Here is a 16,245-nt window from a genome sequence, read left to right on the forward strand (position 1 = left end):
TCGGGCTCAGAGGAAGGAGGGTGTTCCCCATTGCAGAGCTTTCCAGACAGCTTTATGTGAGCCAAGTAATGAACCACGTAATGGCTCAGCTTTGTACCAAGACTGCAAGTCCTCAGGACTAATCCCTGCCAGGCTTTCTCCATTTGAACTTTACTTGACCTGACTGCAGCTTTTATTACTTTGTTTTGCTGTAGCAGCAATTTTTGTAATTGACCAGGTGTCTATGGTAATTTGTTATGACCATAGTTTGTACAAATGGCAGTATCAAGCAGTTATTCTGTGTAGAGTGAGGTATTTAATGCCACTAAAATGATGAAGTGTAGGCCTGATACAACAGCAGTGGCCTACAGAAGTGAAGTAGTTGTTCAGTGCAGGCTCAAAAGAGATAAGAGATGGGCGACTGGTTTGGAATTGGAGACCATGATTATAACAACAGACGAGCACTGGGAGGGTGCATATGTGATTAAAACTAACATCAGGTTTAAAATCAAACAACCTCAAAGACTTCTGAAGAGAGCTATGGTCTTCAGATCTCTCTCTCTCTAGCCTCAACCCACACATTCCTTTCTGATGACCAGGGGATGCTCGGAGTCATGGTGGTAAGCATATTTTGGATAACAAAATTGATATCTATATGTTACCTGTATTGCAATTGCTATACTTTGTTAAGTATAGACTCTAATTAAATAGTGATATGAGTGCATTGCTGCATCACTGTGCTAAACCAAAATCCTCCATAATTGCAAGTACCTTCAAATTAATAAAGTTCTATAGTGTATATTAAGCCCTCAATATATAGAATATCCAGAAGAACATGGCTAGAGAGTACTGCTCATAATAAGGTTTCAACAGCAACAACAGAAAGATATCCTAGAAGAGAGGTTTCCAAATGTAACTAGCTAAAACCTTATCTCATCTACCCCTTCAAAAATAAATAAAACTTTCAACAAAGTGTTTAAGAAGAAAAACAGAAGAAAAAACTCTCTTGAGCCACAGAATGTGGATTTGCTGTTTGCATAGAAGAGGAAAGTGTCTGCACAGAGTATCAGTAAACACATGCAAAGAACTGTGGCTGCACTCTTACATGTTATAGGTTATGCACGTAAAACCTCCCTAAAACAAAGGGAGCCATCTTTGACCAAACCTACAATTTTATCTTGAGGAAGAGAATTTATAAATTAAGCAATTAATTTTTCTAGAATTTTAAAAATAATTGAAGATACGTAGTAAAATTTCAAGTCTTTTGTTAGCCTTTTACCCATCCAAAATGTAAAGACTCTGATCAAGGGTATCTATAGAAGAAGTTTCTGTCACTGTAAATTTTAAAGGTACAATTCATTTCCACCACAAAGGAGGAAAAAGGTAAGTATATATCAAATATTGTTAGATTAGTTTATTGTGTTATTTAAAACATTTTAATATAACTCATAGATAAACTTATTTGGGTAGTGATGCAGCTTAACTCTCAGATAAACATTCATTACAAGTTCAAACTTTGCTTAGGATGTGTTGAGTTCTGGTTTCTAACACGTGGGGATAAACAGAATTGTATCATTTTATCAAAGTATAACATGCATAGTATTCAACTACACGTTAAGTATTTTTTTTCCTTAGAGTACAAAAGATTTAAATTGCCCACAGAAAGATACATTTCCATAGCTCCATTTAGCAGTAAATGCATCCAAGAGTAGAAAACACAGAAACAGATGGAAAAGCACAATAGAATTACTCAAGTTTTCAAAACGACAAAAAGCATCAAAAATCACCGAAACAATGATGAAAATTTAATTGCCTTCAAAAATCTTTCACAAAGCTCTAGTTACAAAAGCAGGCTGCCTGAAAAGTATTGGCAAGACAAGTGGAAGAGGGATCACTGTGGAATCCAGAGAATGCTTTTATTGTTTCATTTCTAAAGAAAACAAAACAGCAAAAAAAAAAAAAAAAAAAAAGGAATAAAACCAATTACTAACCAAAGCATTCAGTGTTTTAATAGCACTTTATTTTCTCTCTAGAATAGGTAAGCTGTTTTGAAAAAGCCACGGGCCTCAGAAACTCTTTTGTTATGCAAATAAACGTAGCTGTCGATTGATCTTGCTTAATTCAAGCAATTCAAGCTTTTCTCAAGCAGGAGAGGAATACTGAAAGCAGGAAAATCAAATATACAGAAACACGACCTTGACAATTTCTAGATAAGGAAGTGGGGAAGGCACACCCAACTCCTCTCCCACTTTTCAAGATCTATGCATTTAAACAGGGTCATCACGTTAGACTTTCTGAATCAGTCTAAAAACTACTAAAAGAAGCTGACCCATGATTTGAAGCATATTTTACAACAGCTTTGTTAAAAGGCCAACCCTTGAAAACATCTAGACAAACTGATACAATACAATTCCTCAAAAAGGAAAAGAAAACACCATTCAACCTTCCTTGTCACAAAGCTGCTTTCTAATCTTTGGGGGGATTATTTTCAACTTACTCAGCTTAACTCATTACCTGCTCCTAAATATTTTAAGTTCACCTGCGTCCCCTCAAATGATTTCAGGTTAAAATTGAGAACCCATTCCACTACACAAGTTAAAAGACATGTGTTTAGATGTGAAAATGTTTTAGATTTTAAAAAGCCCCATGAATGACAATAGAAAGAAAAATCAGCAGCGTTAAACTGTTACAAATTTTATACATTAAAATTCCAATTCAGAATTTATTATTACTTTCTTAGGGTATCATTATTCCAAGCTCAAAACTCTTCTGCTAATGACAAAAATTGTTGAGAGAGAAGTGCTGGTGGATCAGTAGAAACGTGTTCACATCCTGGCCGCAGAGAATATTTTTGTCTTTAACCATGTTTTAAATTAGCATTAGACTGAACTGCCACTAAGTGGTATTCTACCCAGCTTCTCTAAAAATTATTGGCTCAAAATTACTAAAATTTTGAACACTTCCAAAGTTAAAATAGAAAATATGTAACTGCAATTTTATTCTCATAATCAGCATTTCCTTCCTTCTCTTCAAAGATGATTTTGCTGGGAGATTAAATTGATATTCTCTCAAAATTGTTCCATCATACTAAATTTTCATAGAAGACTTTCCAAACCTAGCTCATTCCCAAAAATACACAAGGTATGTATTTTGGGTTATCACTCTTTTTTTGTTTTTTCTTCAGTGAAAGAGTTTTCACTTTCTTCATACTCGATCCATAGGTACAGTAGCTGTAGATGATTACTTACAGAATATAGGTTTCTGAAAAAGAATGACTTGTCTAAGTGTCCTCTCTCAAACACTGCCATTTTCAGAGAAGCCCACGAATTAACTCACGGCTGTGTCACAGAGCTCTATGAAAACAGACCCAGATTAAATCAAGAACTCAAGAATCCTGTAGAGCAGAGCATAAAGTACATTTATGATTTTCTCCCTCACCAGCCACTGTGATCTCTCTTTACAGAACTCCCATACTGGGAATCGCACATTTCAGAAACAATCCCATCAGCTTGAGAAAGCATCTGAGAAGCAATAGCTCTACTCACACAGCCTTGTATTTTAATAGTACGTTGCTCCATTCTGCACTCTTAGAATAATGCTATCCAATATATACACATTTGTGGTATTCAAAATATATAATGCAGTCAAGTTCCTGTTACAGTGTATTAATATCCAAAATAAATATATTAATGAAAGGAAAGATCATACAAGGAAGAGGCATCTCTTTGAAATATTTTAAAACCTCACTGGAAAAAAAAGATAACTCTATAACTAAGAAGTTGAATATATTGGCACACTACTGAGAAGATGAAAAATTATATATAAACTGAATATAATTAACCTGGGTCTGAAACAGAGATGCCAAAATACACAAAGGCAAAGATAGTGCCTGATGTGTGAGGATGAGCAAAATATGAATGTATCATAATTGAACCTATTTAGAAAAATCCACAGATCACTTCAGGTTATTACACTAATTATTGGTTCCTACAAGGAAACAATGAGATTTTATCTATATTGGTGAATATCACACAATATAGCATTCAGTTTAATCAGAAAAATAGCGGCAGAAATCATTCTGTGAACAGATTCACAGCTAAGTACTTGGACAACCGTATGAAATGCAGTGACTAAATGATTTCCTAAGCCTCTTCTGTCCTCATAACATTAGAAAACTAGCCTGGATTGAAACATTAACCTAAATTTATGATTTTCTGAAACCTCAAAGATGATATATAGATGTAGAAAGAACAATCTGACAGAGTGAAGAAAAGAAATGAAATCTTTCATCTTTTAGTGTCATTTTCATCTGTAGTTTTACTTGCAGATATAAAATGTGCATAACATACATACATTTGTCTCCAGGAAGTATGAATACCTAACAAATAAGTTCACAAAAGTCATGCACATATATTACCCTCATTTAAGAATGACACACGTTACAAAGTAATAATGACTACATGTTGTGTGTGCTTTTAGACTAGTTTTAACTGAAATTTCTGTAGAAAACAGTTTGATAATGATAGTACTGGTTATTTTTTAAAAGTATCTTTCTTTAGACAAAAAATATGTTAGACTTATAAAGCTGGAACAAATTTAACAACTGAGATCACTCTTTTATCCTTGTTTTAACAGGAAAAGTTACCAGCAACCATCTCAAATCCAGAGACTTCTGTTTTCTCTGGAATCAGTACTGTGACTTAAAGAACGTATTAATCAACCATTTCTTTAAACAGAAAGAGAAATGTTCCAACAGTGTAACAGACTAAAGGTTTTTGTTTTGTTTTTAAAGGCAAGTGAAGACAAGCACCTGAAAAATAGTAACTTGATTTGAAATAGGTAGATTTCAAAGCAATTCAGAAGAAATATTAAATGTTACACAACTTCTTTGCATAAGCTTTGTGAAAGAGAGGAGAGCTGTTCTCTGGAAAGGCAACTGCTCAGATGGTGAAAAAACTGACCACGAGTCACAAAATCTAACAGAAATGTATGATACTATTTCTGCATTAAACGAAATCGTCAGTGCCTCAAGAGCTCTCTCTCTCTCTTAGGAAATGATTTTATCTCATGTTCTCCAAGCATTTTCACTAAAAAAACAACTCTGCCAAAACAGCCTTTACTAGATCACTGTCACTACATCCATCCTCAGCTTCCAGGAGAGCTGTTTCTGCATGCCAAGAACTGAACTACTGTGAACCACGTATATAGATTCCCAGTGAAAGCATCAGCTTTACTATGTATTTACTCAAAAGGCTCTCCAGCAGCTATTTCTACCTTCAAAAAACAGCATTATGAACAGCTCTCTTCCCAACAACCTTTTAACACTGAGTAGGATCAAAAGTGTCTTGCACAGATGCGAATTCTTAATCAAAAACATACAGCATTTTTTGCAGAAGAAACATTATGGATGCAATAGGAGAAATTAGTGTCCTCAGAAATCATGATTTCTGTTTGTTGGAGAATTTTTCCAATATTTACAGGTACAAAAGTAGATGACAATCAATGAAAGAAAAAGCAGCTTTCACTTTAGAGAAGTTGATAACTCCTCCTCCCGATGAGGACAGCTTGAAAATATCAAAGGTAAAGTTCACTGTCTGGCATCCCTAGATTTCTTAACAATATGGTGTGTGATTCTGACGTCACCTCCAGCAGTGCCTATGACCTGGAAGAAGCTTGAAACAAGAAAAAAACCTGGGTTTACACCCCTTATCCTTTACTTCTTCTCAATTTCACTTCAAAGGTCTGAAACATGAGATTATTCAGTATGCCTGAGAAGGGGTTAAGCAAAAACAAAATGTCTAATATATTAAAGCAAGTAGTTTAGGATTCCTTAAAATAAACATAACTCCTCAGCAACAAAATAGAGGCTTCCACTTCTATTTTGTCAAAAATCCCCATCTTGAAAAGCATGTAGCTAAATTCACAACAATTTGAGTGCCACTTCACGTTAAAGGCAAAATTGTTTTTAGATCCCATAAATCTGTTCCTCAAAGTAAGATACAGCACGTAGATCCTCAAATGCAAAGCTTCAGATTTTTCCAATGAATCATTTATGTTTCACGTAAAAATTAAAAGAAACAAATGTCACATTTATGACTTCTCTGTGCCTTCTTCCATATATCCTGCCCTCTTCGAAGAAAAAAATGCTCATTACAGTACTCAGTATCATAAATCTCAGTTGACTCTCATGCAGTCACACAACATGCAAACACAGGCAATTCTCAGAACTTCAAGTTTCCTTCTGGGCTACAGTGAATAATAAAGAAAAGACCCATACCAAGTAGTGATGCCATTCATTCATTCATTCATCCTTCTAAAAAGGGCTAGACATCTCAACAGGCAGATAGAAAATCTATTTTCCTAATGCTGAATTGATGTAATACATTTCATCTGCTTTAAGTATGGCAAGAGCAGCCTAGAATTGTTCCAACAAAACTATCTAATAGAAGCCTATCAAAACATACATTATTACGGGGAACAGAAAACAGAAATAGAAAGCCAAATCAATTTGCTATTTCAAACCTTTACTACAAAGTAAATTAAATTACATGGCTTTCCCAGCAGCATGGCTGAACATAAACGTGTGTCACAAACTGACTTTCCTGAAGTCACCATATATTCTGAGGAATGCATTGAGATACTCCCCAAAATTAGTCTAACTTTTAAGCTTAGTACTTTATAAAAGTATCTTAGTACACAGATCACCTGTCAAGAAACAAATGCACTGGAGAGAACACCAATGAAGTTTTTGCATTTTTACCCTGTATCACAATGACACAATTGATTATCTTTTTAGACAGCAATAGCATAGGTTAGCTGGTTATTCATAGGAATCACAAATAAATTTGCTAATCTTTTCCATTTAAAATCCTTTTTGGCTTGTGGTTTCATTGCCAAGTTCCTCTAGTACATTCATAAATATTCATAAATATTCAAAATTCATAAATTCATAATTTTTTGTGTGTAGGGGAGGATTTTATTTATTTTGTGCAGTTGCAAATTACATGACTAAGCACATTCTAGCAGAATGATTGCAAAATTCAGCAACAGAAAAGCAACTTCTCACTACTCAATACAGTGTTTCCAACAGGTAAGTACACGCATCTACCAATTCCATGCCCATGTATATTTTTTCATCATCAGAAAGCCAATAGCTAAGAGAGATACTTTTCATGGTAACAATATAGAAACACGGTCTGAAACACCTGTCTGAAGTCAAAACAATGATTCAAGCTCAGTCAACACTACTGTCCTGGAAGAAAAAATGCAAACACTTAATCTGTGGGTAAATCTGATACAACATCGTGCCATAAATCCTAAAACACAACTCCATTTTACTACCTTTCTTTCTTGCACTCATCTTTTCAAAAACTGAAAATACGAATAACCTCCAACACACCCAAAGGAGAGAACTGGTACATAGCAAACAAAACAATAAGCACAAGATCACTTGTTGCTTTTTTTTTTTTTTTTTAAATGCCCAACGATGCAACAGCTATTATTGCAATGGTATTAGACATCATAAACCAAATTCATGTTAATTTCACTAACGAAGCAGTGAACATCTTACGCTGCTAAGATCACTACTTTATAATGGGAGGAACAACCAAGATGCTTACAGGAAGAAGAAATCTGACCAAAAACAACCATTTATGTCTCTTTCCAGGATACCTGTTCCTACAGCTGAAGCGAATGAAGCAGCAGTGGAGACTAGGTGTTTTACAAAGCAAATACAAACCATCTCTTGAGGAATAAAGCGAAATCTAAGACAATCAACCCACCAAAATTAACATAAAAACATCCCAAACTGTCTTTTTAGAATCATGCAGAGTGTCACTCAAAAGGTCTTTTTCCTTCTAATATTGCTAATGCTTCTGATTTTAACTCCAAGGCCAAAAGCTTCTATCTCTGCCCAATTTTGCTCTACAATAATCTCATTCCACACTGTGCATACAATAAGAATAAAAACAAGCATATGATGAACTTTAAAATCTTGCTATACCTTAAATCTTTTAACTAAAATGACTGGAATAACTAACTTTTCTCAAAGCTACTATTTGTCAGTAGTTCTTAAACAGCACGATAGAACTCCACACATAAGTCACCAACAAGAAAATGAGACATCTTTCAAAACTAATGTCCACAATAAAGACTAAATATGAAGGAGGAAATCAACACTTTAATTACATTGAAGCTATTCCTAGGACAGTACATGGAAGCATACTGACACAGATAAATATTTTGTGCTCTTTACAACTTGCATCTGCTAATGAAATTATTCATGTACTGCCTACTAAACCTTGGTAAAACCACCAAATCATAATATTCTCTTCTAACACGCAAACATAGTTCTGGCATACCTGTTCTTTAACTGATGCTAGAATGGCAGACGTTGTCTCAGTTTCAGAGCCATCACCGTTGGATGTGTTCAGCACAGGACTGAGGGAGCTTGTCTTATCAGAAGACGAGGGCTGGTCTGGAACAGGCATAGCTTCTGCAGTTTAAGGAGAAACAACAACAACAACAACAAAAAGATTTATTTCAGACTATGAATAATTTTTAAAATTCATTTCAAAGCAAAATATATCTCCCAGTCTTACTCTAAAATATGCACCACAGTACATTTGGAGAGGATTCAAATCATTTACAGCTGTGATTTTCATAAAGTATTCCACTGGCAGCATCCAACACTAAATTACAGTACCATGAAAATAATGAATCATGAAGTGCTTTGCAAACAGTAAACCAACTGATAATACAAGAGAAATAGAACAATTCCAGTGCTGGCTTCCTAATTCAATTGACTATTTAGTATCTATTGTATTTTAAGCTTGGTGACTATGCTTTTATTCCAGTCTACAGGGTGATTTTGAAAATATTTTATCAGAGTATTCTTGAAAAAAAACAAACAAAAAACTCAGCACACCAGTTGTTAAGACATTTTTGAGATCTGTTACAAAACAAGACTTGTACTACTTGCAGGAATTACTAGTTTTCCTTCTTTGAAAAGGACAATGCATTTTTTTCTGGAGGCTAAGCTATATTGTAATACCTCCACTTAAAGACCACAGCAATCACCATTCACATCAATGGCAAAACCTTATGCCTTGGCTCTGTCCCACTTTACTTAACTCAGGTTTTTATGATGACAGATATTACTTATTTATTTATTTTAATGGAAAGAAATGCGAAGTTTGAAGAGAAGTTAAGGGGACTTGGCTAACAGCAACATACAAAATTCAGGTCACAGAGTAAAAATCAGCATATTGCCCTGACAGGGAAAGCAGGGCTCTAAAAGAAGGGAGATTACATTCTATAGAAGTTTGGATCTAAGTTTCAGTACTGCCCAGGAACATTCATTCAGTCTAGATGGGAAGTCTTTTTCAAAAGCTTCCTGAAGCTCAGAAGATTAGCTTTCTTACATACAGTAAAAACATAAAAAAGCAGATTATTCATAAAAAAAGGTCAGTTATTCTCCAAAGTGAAATTTCCATATATTTCAGGCTAGATTAGTTGACATGCTGAAGCACAAGATTACTGTCATAAAATATTACTTTTAATTAAAGCAGCTACATATTTTCATATTACTCCCTTTTTGTAAGCAAATAAACAGAAGTGATAAAACTTCAACTTAGCTCCGGTAACTTTCCAGAGATACACTTGTTCTGTACTGCAGCAATCCATACTGGCCAATAATTAACTGGCAGAGTTTCTTGTGGGGAGGAAAGGAAAACCTGGTAACCTGTGTGGGAAGAGCTCACCCATCACCTCACCAAAGGGAAAGAGTATAACATGGAAGAAGAATCATAGAATTTTTCAGGTTGGAAAAGGCCTTAAAGATCATCAAGTCCAACCACAACTTAACCGTACCTCCCTAACTCTAACAACCCTCCACTAAATCCTGAGCACCACATCCAAATGTTTTTAAACACATCCAGGGATGGTGACTCAACCACCTCCCTGGGGAGCCTATTCCAGTGCTTAACAGCCCTTTCTGTAAAGAAGTTTTTCCCGATATCCAATCTAAACTTACCCTGGCACAACTTGAGGCCATTTCCCTTTGTTCTGTCACCTGTCACCAGTGAGAAGAGACCAACCCTGCTCTTGCTGCAATCACTTTCCAGGTATTTGAGGAGAGCAATAGGATCTCCCCTCAGCCTTCTTTTCCCCAAACAGCCCAGTTCCTTCAGTCTCTCCTCATAGGGCATATTCTCTATGCCTTTCACAAGCCTTGTTGCCTTTCTTTGGACCTGCTCCAGCACCTCAATGGCCCTTCTGTACTGAGGTGCCCAAAACTGAACACAGTACTCGAGGTGAGGCCTCACCAATGCCAAGTACAGGGGCTGGATTACTTTCCTAGTCCTGTTCACCACACCATTCCTGATACAAGTGAGGATGCCAGTGGCCTTCTTGGCCACCTGGGTACACAACTGCCATCAGGATGGGCAGACATGCCTTGTGTTCATTCAGTTGGATGGGGGGAGATAAGTCTTTTCCTTGTGTTCATTTCATTGCTTGTTTTCTTAGTTTCTCATTACTAGAATCAATAATTTTAGATTTACGTTAATTGGAAATATATCTAATTAAGCATAATTCCTGAACTCAAGGCTGTTTTTTGTCCGTGAGACTCTCTGAGAGCAAATCCAAATGAGGCCCACTGAGGTACGGTTGTTTCCTATTGCTGTTAGGTTCTCTATGCTCATAATGAGTAATATCAGTATGACACACTGCCTCTTGCTATCCCAAACTTGTTTTGGAACTGCATTAAATTTATTACATTTTAATTTTCAGACACTTTTCGTAAACACTTTTTTTAAATAAAAAGGCATGGTATATCGCTACAGCACTATTTGAAATTCTGCAAAAATCAATTTAAATAGAAAACAAATCTGATAACGCAACCAACTGTATTTGCTTCAATAAAATAGGCTCAATATCTGGACTGAGCAATGCTAATATTCTACAGTCAACTCATGCATCCCATGATTTTTGGCTTTTTCTTGTTGTTTGTCTTTTGTCCTTTAATATATAGCTTAAAATGATGAGTAAAAGAAAAGGCATTCTGCCTAAAATATTTCTTCTGGACAAAATACAATTTCTATCTCATTAGTTCAGTTTATTATCACAATTATTTGAGGGTGCAAGATTGTAACAAATTGCATTTAATAACATGACACTGAATCTCAGCGTGACTTTAGCCAGCTGAGCCTTTAATGTAATGCACTTCAATGTTTTTGCATTATGCAAATTCATATGAGAAAAATCATATACAAAGAAAACAGAGAATTGAGTTTGCAATATGACAGAGAAGTTACTGTACCAAAGGCAGTTATGTTCAAAAAGAATCATACATGAATCAGGAATAGTATTACTCAACACTAATGGAGCAGCCAGCATTTGAATTGAACTAGTCCATTTGATCAGATTAGGAATACATTTTAATTCAGTCTGGTCTTCAGTATAAGAAGTCAGGTACTCTCAAGTCTTAACAGGGCTTAAAACTGCTGGTACATAAGAATTACAGAAGATGGGGCTGCAAGTTCCCTATCTCACTACAAAACTTCCCAATGATGCAGATTCTTTTTTTTTTTTCTAAGTCACTTGGAGCATCTGAAGCTTCCCATGGCCTCCTCTGTCTGTTCTGGGATTCTACCCACCTTACTTGCAGAAAGCTTGCTTTACTAGTTAACATGCTTTTCCCAGTACAACTTCAGCATGTCCTGTACCATCCGAAACACACACAGAAATCAAATTACTTCATCACTAGCACACATGATCACAACATTCCTCTACTCTGGGCTCTCTTTTCTAGAAAAAGCTACTCCAATTATTTTCATCTTTCCTCACAAATCACACTTGATGATGTTAAGCTTTTAATGCAAGGGAGCTTAGCCCTAAATTCAAATGGAAAACTATAGCAAATAGAAGAAAAATAAAAATTAAGAAACAGAGTACACCGTGGCTGCGTATATAACTATAACACAATCTGTTGTATTTGATTCCCACAGTTTCCTGCTATTTCATACGTGCGTCAGAGAAAAACAAATGAGATTCTGTAAGTCAGAGCATATACATGCTCCTGAGAGAACCAAATTTAAATCTTAGATGATCATTCATAGATGAACAGGTAAAATACTACCAGCCTGCTGGGAACGTATCGAAAGTTGGACATAAATAATTCATGTATTCCCATACTTAATAACACTGGCAAAATTCTATGTGGAGTTTGATTTTTTTTTTTTTCCTTCCTGGTTGTCTTTCTAAGAGAAGCTGAAAAATGTGCCTCATTTTGGGGAAAAAGAAGAAATAAGGTTGTAGATACAAAATAAAATGTCCTCTCCCCTATGCATGTGAGGTGAAGCCAGGGCAGCCTTGTGCCAGACACAGCCAGCTCCAAGGGCCCCACCACAAGGCACCATTGGGCAGCACAGAGAGACCTTGGGAAGGGCTAACATTTTATACTACATATCAATCCTTAGGTAAAACAAAGAAGTATATACGCTATTTATCCTCACATATGGAAACAGCAATGTCACATGCTATAGTTTCACTTGAAAATTTAATTTTGGAAGTGCAGTTTTACATGGACTTCAATCATACTGGACACAGACCTACAAGGGTGTAGCCATGAAGACATTACTGGCAAAGGTATTCTGGTGGCAGAATTCACTGATGACGTTCTCACTCTTTGTCAGTTGCCGTGGCTGCATCACCTTTCAATGAACTTATTCTCCTCCACAACAGAAATGCCATGCCTCATTCAGCACATTTACACCGAAAAAGCTGCATGCTCTTCTGTAAACCAAGCAATTAATTCCTTTTCCAACTTTAACTGCATTGTTTTAACAGGTTCTGGTTCTTTTTAATGTATGTTTAGATAAGAAAAAATCCGGTTTAAAGAGGTAGATTTTTTAAAAATATTAGCTTGACATTCCTCTAAAGGTCACTTCGTTAATGTTGCTTGCATAGTCTACTGTTGCATTATTCCTTTCTGAGTAGAATATACAGATATGTTAAAATAGCTCCAGAAAGTCTGAAAGCCTATGGAGAAAGAAGAACTACCAATTATGCTGGCAGTTGCATTTTATCAGTGGAATCAGAAAATCCAAATAAGTTTCTTTAATTAAAAGGTATTACGGTAAAGAATATGTACTCCCCAGTGGGTTTTCCCCATACAGTGAATCATTAATGAGCGAAAACATTCATCATAAAAGTGTAGGTCACGCGGTCTTACTGCACAGAAATCAAATTTGGCTCAAAGATCTAATCTGGAGAACCATAAAACGACATGGAAGTAGCCTTGGATAAGAACCAATCAATTAAAAACAATTCAATATGCAATTGTGCATCTAGAAATAATTTTTGCTTCCTATAACAACAATATCCTGTTACAGACTGCAGCATGACTACCATTTAATAACATGCATTTCAAATACTCTGTTAGAATGTATATAAAAAATAGCCAAAATAATCATTTCCACTAACTTAACACTAGTAAAGCCAATTCAACTATTTGAGACTTTGCTCAGTCTGCTTATCGCACACATTACTGTTACAGGCTAACCAAGATGCTTTCACTGCTTGAGGATTTTGGCATTCAAGGAATTATCAGCAGAAAGATGACCTATTTGCACCCTTTTGGTAAAATCAAACTGGAGATGTGATCCACAACTGAGACATCACTGGCTCCAGGCAGCAATCTATGTACCTACTAATAATGCAGTAAACTTTTCAGATACTTACTGTTTCATCACATCTGTAACGAAAGTAAATCTTTCAGCTGTGTGACAGAGAAACAGGACAGGAAGTACATGAAGATGTGCCTTGCCTTCTCCTGCACACAGAACAACTGTAGATTCCTTTTACAGAGGGACCATTGTGTTCTGTCTTTGCTGGCAGTTTGATACAATTTATGTCTCATTAAGGATTATTTAAAAAAAAAAAAAAAAAAAGATTGCTGATCTCTTGAGTTCATGAATCAAGGGGGAAGAAAATCTTCCAGATCCTGGCAAATATCTCAAAGAAGAAAATTTCTTCTGATTGCTTAAGTAGTTTTCACAATATCCTAAAGCATTTACCTCCTATGTGGAAATTACTAAATGAGAAAACAGGTTAGTTAAAAAGGACATTATATTCTAAGCATCTTTGCAAAGACTTAAGCTCAATTAGGGGACAGGGATATGAGGGATAGAGTCAGTATTCTATCCATTCTATCTCATCACAGGGGCTTCCCAAAGAGCCGAGGCTCTATTTTCTTTCTGGGATTTTTCTTTGCTGGTAGATCCATCAAGTTCTTTATTAACTGAGAAAGGGACCCCCCCTTTTCTTCTCATGTGATGAACTGTTGTATTCTCAGTTAGTTTAACCACAGTATTTAATGTCTCCAAAATGGATGGGAAGGAATCCTCTGGTTTAAAATGGATGAAAAGCAATCTCCTGATTGCAGATTTCAGACGAAGTATAAATTCAGGCTCTGAAAACCATAAACTTTCAATTTTCCCCCTTCTCTTAACAAAATTGGTATAGAAGACATAAAAGATGTCACAGGAAAGAATTAAAACAGCTATACTGTAAAACAAAGAGCTTTATCTGAAAATTTTCCTTAACAGCCTCCTTGTCTATCCTTCCTTAAAATCCTACAGATAAACATATAAAACCTGAAATGGAAATGACAAATATTGGCACATATGCAGGCAACATATATAAAATTCTCCTCCCTTCTCTTTCACAGATACCTGACTCAAAAAGGCATCTCCTGCAACAATCCAAAGATAGCAGCTTGAAGTTTTTTCCTTAGAGACTTTCTACTCCTGCCAAAGCCTGATCAAAATATCTCCCATTCTCCAACAAAAAAGCAAAATGAATGATCTTATACTGACAGTAGTCAATATGAGGTCTCTTCCTAAGGTTGCATAAGATACTTTCACTGTCTGCATTAACAATGACAGAATGCCAGAAGCCAAACCTGAAGTCTTGCTTAGAGCTTCATCTATCTATGATGATTACAGATATTTTACTTCAATATGATCCTTGTAGGTACTGTTTGCTCGTGTAACATCATAAAATAAGGTAGTTTTGTTTTATAATAATTTGAATTTCAAATATTTCAGGTCACTATCCAGCCTTTCTTCATAAATATCAAACAAAAATTCTCACAAAATTTCCAGTGATTTTAGCAGTACAACTCAGAAGGAGTGCATGAGAGGAAAGCTTCAGCATTTGACCCAAAGAGCTTCTGAAAAAAAAGGCAAAGAAAAGATGCCCAATATATCAATGTATGTCACTTGCTTTTTTTTCTTTAACTTGAGTCAGCATCCACACGGGCTCTATAAATATTCAAATAATCAAACCCAGGAAGACTGACTACTCTCCAGTTAAATGCTCCCAACCCCCTTCTCTATTGACATATTATTGCAATTAAATGAATAATTAGGAGAGATAAAACACGCTGGCTTGGAACATGTTCCAACATCATTGGCACTGAAACCACCTACTAAATCCATAAGAATTTTCCCATACCAGTTAGCATACATCATTTGAAAACTGTGCAACCTCCTAAAAAATTTATGAAAATATTTCACAGCTGAAGTCAGCAATGTGATCACAAAGAAAAACCAACATAAAAATTCATACTCCTGCCAATATTTTACAGATCTCAGCATGAGAATTTACAATAATTGATTTCAGTTTTGCTGAAAAGTCTATTCACAAATCTAGCAAAATTGCCCTATTTGTGGAACCCAGAAGATGAATACTGTGTTACTGAGGGAATGAGAGCTCTTATTTCAGCAACAATGCCAATACCCTCAGGCATTCAGAACAAAATGCACAATTAAAAACAAAACTTGAAAGCACTATTACAGTGAATTCTTAAAATTTTGTTTGATCTACACATCATGAGAGAAGGTGATACTGAAAAATTATGGAATGTTTGCTTTGTATTTCTTTTCATTCAGTGGTCATTGATTACTGGAGGTAACATCATGTACTGGTCTGGTTGGGATGAAGTTAATTTTCTTCATAGGTGTTTACACAGAAGTGCTGTGCTTTGGATTTGTTACCTAAACAGTGGGCTGAGCTACTGCTGAGCAGTGTCAAGATCTCTCTTGTTTCTCACAACAAGTAAGCTAAGGGTGAGCAAGAGGCTGGGAGGGGACACAGCTGAAACAGCTGCCATGAAACAACGAAAATGAAATTCCTTACCACATCACATCACATTCAGCAACACAACTGGGGGGGATTTCTCCAAGGTAGCTGTTACTTGGG

At 35.8% G+C, this 16,245-nt stretch overlaps 1 protein-coding gene across 10 annotated transcripts in view; it reads right to left on the reverse strand.

Moving 5' to 3' along the window:
- Positions 1-16,245, reverse strand: part of CTNND2 (catenin delta 2) — a 613,278-nt gene that overhangs the window by 494,931 nt on the left and 102,102 nt on the right. For all 10 annotated transcript variants that reach the window (XM_048938460.1, XM_048938457.1, XM_048938459.1 and 7 more), the window contains one exon: positions 8,340-8,473. In XM_048938460.1, coding sequence (XP_048794417.1) covers positions 8,340-8,468 — 129 coding nt within the window. In that variant the 5' untranslated portion in view covers positions 8,469-8,473. The remainder of the gene's footprint in view (positions 1-8,339; positions 8,474-16,245) is intronic.

The sequence above is a fragment of the Lagopus muta genome, chromosome 3 (assembly GCF_023343835.1).
Source record: "Lagopus muta isolate bLagMut1 chromosome 3, bLagMut1 primary, whole genome shotgun sequence".
Classification (NCBI taxonomy): domain Eukaryota; kingdom Metazoa; phylum Chordata; class Aves; order Galliformes; family Phasianidae; genus Lagopus; species Lagopus muta.